Below are 12,315 nucleotides of genomic sequence, written 5' to 3' on the forward strand. Positions count from 1 at the left end.
CTAGTCTCTAGTATAGTATTATAGTTTCCCAGCTCTGTAAGTGTATTTAATAGAGACTTTTCTTACCACTTTATGGGAAGACAGGTCTCTCAAATCATTGGTTTTACATGTCAAATCCGTTTCTTACAATGTAATTTGTGATTTAGTGTTTCATTTGACTAATTTTGAATTAACATAGATGTACAAAATGTCGCTGCACCCTGTCATATTTATGTTTTGGTGTGGGATATTAACATTGCCTGTTTTGATCATACCTGCTAAATATTACTTTTTTTTTGTTTGTTTTATTTTGACCAATTTTCACATAATCATTAACCCATTTAATCATATCATCTGTATCATGTTTGTTTCCTCCCTTTTTTATGTTTTTTGTCTTCCCCAAGTCTGTTTATGTTCCTCACGCACTGGCGTTCAAGAGATCATACGCCACAAAGGTAGTATTACATACATTCCCATTGATACCCCCCCCACCACCACCCCCCACCCCAGCCCCAGCCCCAGCCCTCTGCGCATGCGCCACTTTGCTATCATAACACCTTATGTGCATCTGACCTCAAACTAACCGTCCTCTCTGGATGCATGTGACAGTCGGAGTGCAGCGCCCACTCACTCACTGCTGGATATCCACTCTGTTAAAAACATGACTTTTCCAATAGCACCTACCTTTCTGGTCACAATGACACCTCAGCATCTCTTGATATCAGGTGCTGTTCCTGTCTGACTGGTATGATATTAACTTGCCCATCTGTCACTGTGGCTCTGCTTTGACTCCGGTCTGGCTACTGGAATAACTTTGACACATTTTCCTTCAGAACTATTTTCTCTTGCTGCTTATTTATGTCAGCTTTTTATGTCCTTACAAGTCAACTGAGAGGGGAAACATCCCTGCTTACGCGCATACTGAATTGCCTATCAAATTGTGAAGAGGGATTATAACTGTGAGAGCTACAGTGAAGTTGATGTATGTGTCACTTTGTTTTCTAAAATGTTTATGTTACCGAACCTTGGGATTACAATTCATAGGCCTAGAGAAGTGGGTAGATGTGTAGTGAAGCTAGAGTGCATTGTGCTAGCTAATGTGGATCCTCACCTAGAAGATCTAATCAGAGTTTCCCCCTCTTCTCCTGTTCAGTTTGTCTGAAGGGCCAGGGCCCCCATGGAGCCAACTGTTCAGATTAGCAGCTTGCGAATGAGACACGTTTTTAACCTCAGTTTTTGCTCGTCTACCAGAAAACCTACACAGAGGAAGAGCTGAATGCCAAGCTGACACGAAGAGTCCAGAAAGCTGCGCGACGACAAGCCAAGCAGGAGGAACTGAAGAGGCTGCATAGAGCCCAGGTACCTGACCAATGCCAACTTTCCATTGTTACCAATATAACAGGTTTCTGTCTCTTTTCACATTGCTTTTAATGTATGAAAAAAAAAAAAGGTTGAATAGGATGAATGTACAGTATTCTTTATTTGTTGGTTTCCCTACAGAGGTCGTGTACTGAATGGCTTTTCAAACACTAAGAGGGGGTGTTGACATGCAACAGTATCACAGTTATTCATGTCATGCATGCCAAAGAAGTTATGTATAGGTCTGTTTATATATACAGCATGTAGTAGAGGAAGACTGCGATTGACTCTCTCTTCTCGCTCGCCTCAATTTTGCTTCCTTTCAGTGGCCATTTGCAGAATACAAACCATGGTGTTTTATTTACTGCCTGTTGCTGCGTAGCACTGATAACGTCAAGCTCTGACTGAGAGGGAGAGGAAACTAGTTTTCAGACTAAGCTCATTTTTATAAATATCTCTTTCTGCCCATTGCACCAGGTCACACACCAGTTATCTATCAAAGTTCTATCAACTTCTATCAAAGGTTTCATCTCATCATTTCATCAAAGCACTGTGCACACAGTACCACCACATGTGAGATGCAGAAGGCACCTCTCTTTTTCACCAAAGGGGTCTGTGAGCTGAATTTGCCAATAGGTCATTTAAAAAAGGCAAAACCCATTTTACTTTAAGTAGTGAAGTGGTTTCACTTGGATCCACACACCGACTTCATTTGTTGCACCACTAAAATGCCTGGCAGTCAGTAACTGACGGTACCTGCAATGTTGACCGAAACTGCAGTAATTCATCATGATAATTATATTGAATTATTCTAAAAATTTTAAAATTGTAATCAAATTGTCAAATTGACAAGTCATACCCTTCTATTGGTAGTGGGCACAGTTCAGATGATTTAGCTAAAGCTCCCCCCACTAGAAACTTACTTTGATTTAAATATTTGAGTGTCTCAAAAAGCCAGACATCTTAGCTGCCCTCGTGCTGTATTTGTTCATGGTAACCAGAGTTTAATACACAGGGTAAGGAGCATGTAAAATGGACTCAAAAGTCTTCAGAGGCAGCATTCCCTCCATTACTGCCTCCTTTTCTTTGCCACTGCCAATGACAAGCGAGAGTGTGGTCTGGTCCGAAGAGGGAGAGCTATGAAATATTAATAGTTTTTGGTGAAAATCATAAATTCTATTTCTAATGCCAATCAAAGCAGGCTCTCCTACTTAATACAGTTTTAATTAGCTGCTCTCCTAACGCGCCTTAAGAAATGTATTTTTAATGAGAGTAAACTGTTGCATCAACGGACTGTTAGAGGTAACCTCTGCAGCTGCCTCCCATTGAACATTTTGGGACAAAATCACTTGTAATTAGGGTTGTTATTGTTCTGTGCGCCCGTGTGAGAGCGACTTGAGTTGTTTATAATGCACTTGTGCCACTGTGTGTTTGTGCGTTTGTGCACTTCATTAATAATGCGACCATCTCCCGGCTTGTCTGCTCAGATTATCCAGAGACAGTTGGAGCAGGTGGAGGAGAAGCAGAGGCAGCTGGAAGAACGGGGCGTAGCTGTGGAGAAAGCTTTGAGAGGAGAAGCAGGTAACGACTTGTTACTTACACCTTCAAACATTCACAAAAAAATATATCAATCTGGTCCCACATGTCGTGGTGCATCAATAATGCTACTACAGATAGACATAGCACACACATTCACTGAACTAAATGGTGTAATAAATTTCATAACACTCTTATTATTAACATTTTACAAGTGATTTACTGTATGTATGTCAATTAAATTTTGTTTTTGTGTCAGTGGTGGCTCTGTGAGAACATGTTTTATCTTTTATATAACACAAGTTCAGCCTTTCTAGAGCTCCAAAGGGAATAATCGTAATATCAATAATTAGGATGATGTAACATAGAATTACATTACCTCAGAAAAACTGTCCCTTTGCGAACGTTTAGACTGTGTTGAAATCACCGTCCACATTTACCAATTATTCAGTTGTACTGAAGCATATTTCATCCTGTAGATTTGTGTGCAGAAAGACATGATCGTTTCACAAAAGTAATAAACCTAAATTAGTCTTGACAAGGGACTATCACAGACAATATACTTCTGAGGTGAAGAATACGTTATTTAATAGCGAGCAGCACAGTTCATTATTTGCTACAGTTTTGTAACCGTGTCAAGCATGAATAGTGCGACGCAGCAATAACACGGTATTTAAGTGATGTGAGTTTTGTATGAGAGGAAGGTTCTGAGGTTATCCTCTATAGTGCTGACAGTGTATTCCTTCCTGATTTACTTGATGGGGATGGTAACAGAATAATATAAAAGCTTTTATCAAGCAAATGCATGCACATATGCATTGGACATTCCTTTAAATTTGGCCATTTTCCGATCAACCAAGTAACTACTTACTTTCCGTTCAATAAAATGTTTGAGTATGTTTTAACTTGTTTAACTTGTTTACTACTCTACTCTCTTAAAGGATTGTATAAAGGTACTTATACATTACCCAAACAGCACAAAAGAAGATCAGGTATTAGATTTACTGTAGTTTCCTTTTTTATTTATTTATTTTTTAATTTATTTTTATTAATGACATGTGACACTGTTATGTAGGCTCCATCTGTGGTGACACACTGCAACAGTTCTCCATCTCTGAACATGTTGGTCTCTGTTCGTTCACGACATGTCCGCCATCGTCAGTCCGAGCTGCATGCGAATCAGGAGAATGTGTGTCCCGACATAGATTTGTGTGTGCTCATTCTGGATGTGTTTTGTCCTCTTCACTGCCTCTCAATGAGGAGAGTTTCTGTACTCTTATCAAGACTCAGATCATGTTATTGTACAAATGCAATCAGAACGTAAGAGATCAAATTTAAATTGGGTTGCAGGCTGACAACTACTTTATTAGAATGTTTACTGAAAGTGTTTGCTGTGGCTGAGTGACTTGGTTCAGGTATTTTCTGAGATCTTATCTATTATCTCTTTTATTATGGTGACTAACCACAATCCATACTTGTTTTCTGACTTCAAATGTTGCACGCAAAGGTCTCGCTTAACACTCAGCCACTCTTTCAGTCGGAAATAACCAAGTATTAAATCATTACATTATTGTAATTGAACCTTGTTCCACATGGATTGGATGGAACATAACTGGAGAAAATTAAATCTTCTTCGTTGTCTGAGCAACTGTAACTTTGTCAAATCAAATGCACATAATACAAGCAAACAACATTTACCTTCCAAATGTCAGCACACATCACAGCCCAAGAGGCTTTGTGTGAAATTAAGGAGACTGAGCCAGTACACAGCAATACAGCAAATCTATGTAGCGGTCTCTTTATTAATTTGCGAATTTGGGAAATGCCATGTACTGTAATATTGCACAAACCACATATGACTGCATTATGTACTGTGGTGAGTACTGATGGACTCTCTTTGTTCTGAGTGTTGCTGCAGTGTGTACGTGTGTGTCTGTGTGTTTGCAAGAACGTGCATGACTTGTTGGAGAATTTTTTGTGTGTGTGTATGTGTGTGTGTGTGTGTGTGTGTGTTTGTGTGCCCAGTTTGGGGCCGTGTAAAATAACTCCTATCTCTAATATATCCCTGTCATTGTAGACTATTGGGGAGATTCTAATTACAGTGAAATCCTGGACTTGCATCTGGGCGGTATGTATTTCAAATCTGTCGCTTTAAAACTAACCTAATGGCTAACCCAATCTGCCCCCCCCCCCCTTTTTTTTTTTTCCTTTTTTTACTACTTGAGCTTTGTATCCCTCATATCTACCTTGACTGGCTGGCTGACTGGCTGGCTGGCTGATTGGCTGGCTGGCTGGCTTTTAGCCTCATTGCAATACTTTCCGCTCCTATTCCCCTCCCTCCCTTTCCCCATCCCTCCACCCTCACTGGGTTTTTAGTTCAGACACTGTTTACATCAAACAAAGATCAGACACTTGGCCTCATGCTGTCCTCTTAAGATCGACTTTGATCTCTATAAACTTATGAATGATGAATGAATGAATTAATGAGTAGCTTTTATTTGTCATTCCTCAGCAAGCAGACTTTACAATACAAACTGCAGCAGACATACAAACTGCGACATATTGCAGAGACAGAAATGCAAACAGCAATATACAGCGCTGCATTCAATGAAACAATGAGCATATGCTGAGGACCACTCCAATAGTGACAGCAAAATAAAAAGGGTAGAATAATGCACTAACATTGTTTACCATACAAACTCATACCGCATACAGAACATGCTCAATAAAGAGCGCTCCCCTTTTAAAAATGTGTTGTGCATATTCATATTATGCAGCTTATACAAAATAAATACACAGTTTAAATCATGAGAACGATTGTTGAGGTGGGAAAACAGCGTGACAAGTTTATAGGATTCTGATTTTAGGGATAATGCTGGTGGTATTATATATATTTTTGGCAACAAATCACATGAAAAGGACAAACCCATATACATAGAGATAAAGCGCTCTGGGTGAACACAGGCATATAGTTCATTTTGGCTCAGCCCAACATACCTTGTTCTGCTGTCATCAACATTATTCAGTGAAAATAGAAAACATTCCCCAAATATGCACTGTTTCTCCTGTTGTGGTAACATTTGCTAAAGACTACAGTGCCCAACCACTTGAGGAAATTCACTGTATATTTGGGACCAGTTTTGCAACTTAATTAGGAACAGAGAGGATTGGCACATAGTGCCACAGAGTGCGTCAGGAAATCAAGCTATTTTGAGATGGGGGCGCCCCAGTGGCTCACTTAGTAGAGTGCTTACCATTGAGGCTTAGTCCTAACTGCAGTTGCCCAGGTTCGATTCTGGCCCAAGGCCCTTTGCTGTGTGTCATCCCCCCTGTCTGTCTGTCTGTCTCTCTCTCTCTCTCTCTCTCTCTCTCTCTCTCTTTCTCTCCCTGATTTTCCTGTCTCGCTCTCTCTCACTGCAACTGATGTAATAAAAAAATCTACCCCCCCCATTGGATTTATTGATAGTAATAAAATGCTGAATAACACCAGCTTTTGTTTGTATAAATTGTGTCTAAATTAATTTACTGGTAATTAAATCAAAATTTTAATTTTGATCTGCCTCAACATGATATTCTGCTACAGCTAAACATAAGGTTACATCATCTGACATTTTCAGTTAGTTTCATCTTACCTAGTGATGATTGTAATGAGTTTTTACAGTAAAGCTAAAATATATTAGTATTATAATTTTTATATATAATATAATTGATGAAGGAAAAGCATATTATCATATCGCACACATTTACAAACACAGATCACCCTCAACACACACACACAAACACACACACACACACACACACACACACACACACACACACACACACACACACACACACACACTCTCACACACTGTGAAAGTATTGTATAACCTGCCCTGGACTGACTCATACTAAACTGCTGCCCTGGCACTTCCCCTCAGAGCTCTGTGCTGCTGTAGTTCTGTCCTGTAGTCCCAGCAATGGCTCCCTTGACTTTCTCATACCTGCTCAGTTGCATTACTCCCCGAGTTCGTGTTCGTGTGTGTGTGGTGTGTGGTGTGTGTGTGTGTGTGGTGTGCTAATAGGCAATGTTGCAACCCTTGACCCTGCTTTGTCTGAAGTGTGATTAGTCAGCAGTAACAGTGTCCACCGTGTCTGGATGAGACGTCTTGTGGTATATGTTGTTTTCTTGTAGACTGTGCCCTTGTTTGAATATGAGGGGAATGCATCTTTTTCTCCTTGGGGTTTTTTTTTTATTTTTTTAGGTGGAATCTCTCAAGAGGAGGGAGAAAAAGGTGCATTCCCACGTATTTGACCAGGGCCTGTGCTTCTCTGTGGTTTTGTCCTGCTGGTTGTTGTCACTCATCAGACAGGAGATTGTGTGGAGTTTTGACATAAACATGAATAAACTGTACGTACACCAAACCTAACTGGCTGACAGGGGCGTCAACTCAAATCCAGCGTTGTTTTCAAACTGGATGCGGTGTGTCTGCAGAAGGACTTCTGCTTGCTGGTAGCTTGTAATTAGTTTTCTTTGTCTTGCTTGATCAAGGTATGAAGAACTCTTTTTTTTTTTTAGTTGAATAACAGATTTTAAGGTGCATAGTTGCTTCGTCAGCGTGGTTGCCCTTGAGCCCTGCAGCGGGCACCAAATCTAAAGTCCGGATAAGTATGCCTGTACTCTGAGACTGCTAGTTTTTTCCTTTTAGTTTTCATCCCCTACTTGAGTGATTATCATACAAATACGGATTTATTGAGTGCTCCCTGGTAACAATTTATCTCATAACCATATTTGCAGGATTTGGTGAAGCCATAAAATTTTCATGAGGACTCAGATCTGTCCAAAACAGATATTCTAAACTGCACTTTTTCTTTTTTTTTGTTCTCTGTGATAGTCCCTTGTAGTAATTATCTAGTATTACACTCTTGCAGCTCCTTCACCCCACAACCTGAGAACCTTGTCGGCCTCCTATTTGTGTCATGTAATTATACATCATTTATTTATGTGTTTTTATCAAAGATCTGTCTCCCTTAGTTATCTCTATATTGTCCCCGAAGCTTGTTTTCCCCATTTTAAGTTATTTATTTATTCATTTATTTCACAATTTGGGGGCTTTCTTTTAAAGTAGCATCTTCTATCTATGAACTTCCTTTTTTTTTCTTTTTTCTTTTTTTTTTTTAGAAAATCTGTTTTGCGGGTGCTTATTAGAAAACTTTGCAAAATTTGCACTTTAGATGTAGCTTCACTTCAAAAGTCACCACATTGGAAACAAATTGAGCCAAGTGGTCGAAACATGTTGAAGTAGTGTTTACAAGGAGAAGCTGAAGCCTCTTTAAATAAGAGGCAATTATCTGTGTCTGTGAGGAGAGATATATTTCCTTGTGATCAGTAATGGCTTTAATAATGGGATTAAATTCTTTAATAAACTGTCTTAAACACTGGGCACATGACTGCAAACATAACAGACATGCAGGGCTGTTGTCTAATTGAAGATTATCTGAAGATGCAAGATGAAACAGGAGCATTATTTTTCCCTTTCTGTGCTCCAGGTTTTCTGTCTTCTCCTGTTTCGGTTTCCTATTTTTACCCCTTTTTCCATCCCTCACACCACAGAGATGATCTCTCCCACCTCCTCTCTCTAGGTGATTTGTCTTCTCCCTATCACAGTGCTCCTGCCCTCTTTTGATTTTCTCCTCAATGTTCTTTCTTCCCCACACCCCTCTTCCCCCTCCTCGCCCTTCTCCTTTCGCCCTCCTCCCACACCCTGTGTCCTCTAACCTTTCTGCGCTCTCCAACACCTCTGCTATTCCGCCTGTATTATTTCCACCATTCTGTCTCTCTCTCTCTCTCTCTCATTCTCTCTCTTTCTCTCTTGCCCACCAATGCCCCCATCTTCATCACTCCCTCACACTCTTTCCCTCTGTCTTGTGGAAGTTGAGCCCTTTGTGGGGATGCCACGCCGAAGACCCCTCTCCTTCTGCCCCTGCTGTTCCCCTGAAGGTAACGTAACCCTCGCCGCCTCTGTTGACGGTTGTGGCGGGTTACCATGGCAACCGTAAGGATTTCCAGAACCGGGTTACCCTCCCCAGCCCCTCCCTCCCCCCCATCCTCCTCTTCCTCTTCCTGTCCTCACTGTTTGTGTGTGATCAGGCTCAGTAGATTTCCCCAGAATCTTCCCAAAACTCAGTGAAGTACTACTTTACTTTTACAAGTAAATGTTGGTAAAAGCCCAAAGTGATTTTCGTCCACTGCATCAGAACGCATGCTGTTACAGTTATATGTCAGTTGGTCATTTTGTTTGTTCTTGTTTACCATGGCAGTACACAGTAATTTATTTTATCTGCGAGTTTGGCTTGAGCTGCTACACTATAATCTCCCCCAGCCAAACAGAGCTGCTGTTGTTACTGTAAACTCTAATATACTAGAGTCTTGGCTCCAATGGCGTGGGAGTTCCAGGCCTGAACAGGTAGTTTTGGGATTATATAACGTGTAACCAGATAAACAGATTATGACATGACCCTTGACTTGGGCAGTTTGCAGCCAAACTGGGCTACTTTTTTTTTTTTTTACTAGGCTTTGATAATTTAAAGTACTTTTTCTACTATTAGGGTCAAAAAGTTAAGCTGCATTTCAAACAGTCAGCCCCTCGTCTCCTTGCAGTAGTGTGATTGAGATTGACAGGGCACTGAGTTCAGTAGGCTCAGCTCGACACGCAATAGCTGATAAGTGATGACTGTCGAAACCGAATGTCATTTTAGTTTATTGCAACTAGATTGAACGTGAAACTCATTTTCTAATTCAATTTTTATTTGGACATAGCTCTGTGATCAAAAACCTGTCAAAGCTGCCCCTATAAATGAAGACATTTAATGTTTCAAGCAACATTATTCAAAACACTTGGTAGAAAAAATAAAAAACCTCTCCAAAATGAAAAATAAAAAATGATTCAATGTTATGATGATTGGTTGGGTTGTAGGCTTATCTGGCAACACTCCTTCCATGCCTAGTTACGGTTACTAAGCTATGATTGGCCATTACTGTGCAGGAGCAGGCTGTAGCAAATGGTTAATTGTAGCCTGACAACATGTGTATTCATACTGATGCAAATACATTTATGTTGTAGTTGTTAATCAAGCAAATTTTCTCATTTAACCGCACAAGTCTGGTCTGGTCTTAGAAAATGGAAACAGAGAGAGGATTTTTCCGTGTTATTCTAAGTCACTGCATTCTTAAAGGGGAAACTACTCTGCTGTCGTGTGTCTTTAATCAACAGCATGTGCTCTGTTTTCTGTTTGGCTAAAATGAATTGTAAAGCTTCATAGTCCATTTCCGTATCCACTTTGTTTTAGTTCTTTTCAGGAGCGCTGCTCCTGATCCTTTGAATAAAAATGTCACGTAATTCTAAAATGATAAAACTGAGCGGTGAACACCTGAGACGTGGCTAGCTTGCGGGCAGGTTTGTGGTTCAAGGAGTGAGAAACTTGCATGGTGTGATGATTTGCTATGAATATTCAATTCTTGCACAAAACAAGTCTTAAAAATTAATGGATCATCTGGTTTGTTCCTATATCTAACACCTGTCTGTGGAAATTTTACCCGAGCTTCTAATGCGTGTAAAGAAAAATGCCTGTTTTTTTGTGTGCCAGCTGGATTTTGTTCCTCTTATTGTGGTTTCTCTCCTTTTGTGTTCGGAGCCTTGAGCTGAGGGTTGGTGCTGGTGGAACAGCTTGAAGTACTATAAGAGAAAAAGAAAAAAAAAACATCTATTGTAGGATAGGTTTGGAATTTCAGCCTTGCTTTTGTAATTCTTCCTTTGTTTCCACATTTTGTATTCCTCTCTAGTGTGAGCAGCTCTTCTCCAGCTTTGCCTCTCTCTGTCCCTTGTCTGTTGATTAGCAAAAGCCAGCCCCCAAGACCACAACCATGCAATTTATGTGTGTACAATGTTTTTCCTTTTCGTTTTGCAAGAGCCTCCTCTTCCCCAGCTAAGTATGTCACGCTACATTGAGGTTTGCCTTTTGGTGCTTCATTGAAACTGCTTGGCTCCACCTGCTGCAGTCTGATAAATGAAAGGATGCATCACCCCGGCAGCAGACCTTTCTAAGCATACGACATAGACTGGTCTTCTCTGCACACAGTGGGACTGCAGGAGAAGGGTGCAGCTGTTCCGTGCTCCGACTGATTGTGCTGATTATGAAAACTGCACAACTGCATTGCATGATGCCAGCAGCACTGAACATGCTCCTCCCTGAGGCAGACTTAATAGAGGAGTGTGAACTTCGCTATTGGTCTCGGTGACGAGTCATCCCATGAACATTTGAACTTGTAATTGGAGATGTGAAGGCAGCAGAATAATTCATGTTCTTTTCTAACCTAAAACCGCTCAGCATCAATGGGGTCTAAAGGGATTTTGTTTATGCTGGGCGGGTCAATATGTGAGCAGAGGAGGATGGAGATTTTTTTATAGGTCCTTGGGTTTCCTTCTCTTTAATAACTTGGATAACTTGGTGTGTTTGTTTGTTTGTTTTTTCGACTTACTCGCTCTGAAAAAAACTGATAGGAGGAGGTAGTTGCTCCTAAGGAGTAGCTACGTCTGACACAGTCCAAACTGGGTAACACAAACTCTCAACTTTGCAACAACAGGTATTGTGTTTGTGGGTGTTTGTGGGTGTTTGTGGGCGTTTGTGTGCGTGTGTGTGTGTGTGTGTGTGTGTGTGTGTGTGTGTGTGTGTGTGTGTGTGTGTGTGTGTGTGTGTGTTAGTTAATGCACTAGCCAAAGTTGAAACCAAGTAGCTCCACGCCATCTTCTGTGCGCCATCTTTAATTATGGTGTCGAGTCCATCCTTCCACCTCACCATCCCTCAGCGAGGACATCCTGGCTTGGCTGTCATTGCACTGCCTGTGTCAGTCCTTGTCTGTGTGACATAAGTGTCTCCCAGCCATCTGATTTCACACTCCGTGCTTCCGTCTTTCCTCCAGGCATGGGCAAGAAGGACGATCCTAAGCTAATGCAAGAGTGGTTCAAGCTGGTGCAGGAGAAAAATGCCCTGGTCCGCTACGAGTCAGAACTCATGATATTGTAAGTACATTACTTGACTGATGAGATGGGTAAGCTGATTGATGGACTGATTAGTCAAAGTGTAACTAAGTGTAACTGCTATATTAACTCTTCTGCTAACCATAGAGAAGGTTCAAAATGTCCTCTGTTTCATCCTATTTTATATATTCTTATGTAGATGCGATTGTGCTGTGTGTACCAACTGATCATTTCATTAGTTATGTAATAACTTTTTGAAATGTAGTAAAAAGTCCAGAAACTGCTAAACAAGACCAGACTTTTTTTTGCCATACTGAGTTGTTGTATTTTTTATCAAGATTGACATTCAAAAAAAAAAAAGAGAAAAAGATATGTTTACATTTGGTATTACACACCAAAATGTTTTGTGTGTATCCTTGAGGTC

The 12,315-nt window shown here is 40.6% G+C and overlaps 1 protein-coding gene across 24 annotated transcripts in view; it reads left to right on the forward strand.

The window, feature by feature from the left end:
- The window catches only part of mical3a (microtubule associated monooxygenase, calponin and LIM domain containing 3a), an 85,271-nt gene that overhangs the window by 69,555 nt on the left and 3,401 nt on the right, over positions 1-12,315 (forward strand). For 14 of the 24 annotated variants that reach the window (XM_056387963.1, XM_056387974.1, XM_056387981.1 and 11 more), the window contains 7 exons: positions 384-434; positions 1,231-1,338; positions 2,826-2,919; positions 3,816-3,866; positions 4,952-5,002; positions 8,789-8,854; positions 11,834-11,933. In XM_056387963.1, coding sequence (XP_056243938.1) covers positions 384-434; positions 1,231-1,338; positions 2,826-2,919; positions 3,816-3,866; positions 4,952-5,002; positions 8,789-8,854; positions 11,834-11,933 — 521 coding nt within the window. The remainder of the gene's footprint in view (positions 1-383; positions 435-1,230; positions 1,339-2,825; positions 2,920-3,815; positions 3,867-4,951; positions 5,003-8,788; positions 8,855-11,833; positions 11,934-12,315) is intronic. The other 10 variants (XM_056387989.1, XM_056387973.1, XM_056387977.1 and 7 more) reach the window with 8 other exon arrangements.

The sequence above is a fragment of the Seriola aureovittata genome, chromosome 10, assembly GCF_021018895.1.
Source record: "Seriola aureovittata isolate HTS-2021-v1 ecotype China chromosome 10, ASM2101889v1, whole genome shotgun sequence".
Classification (NCBI taxonomy): domain Eukaryota; kingdom Metazoa; phylum Chordata; class Actinopteri; order Carangiformes; family Carangidae; genus Seriola; species Seriola aureovittata.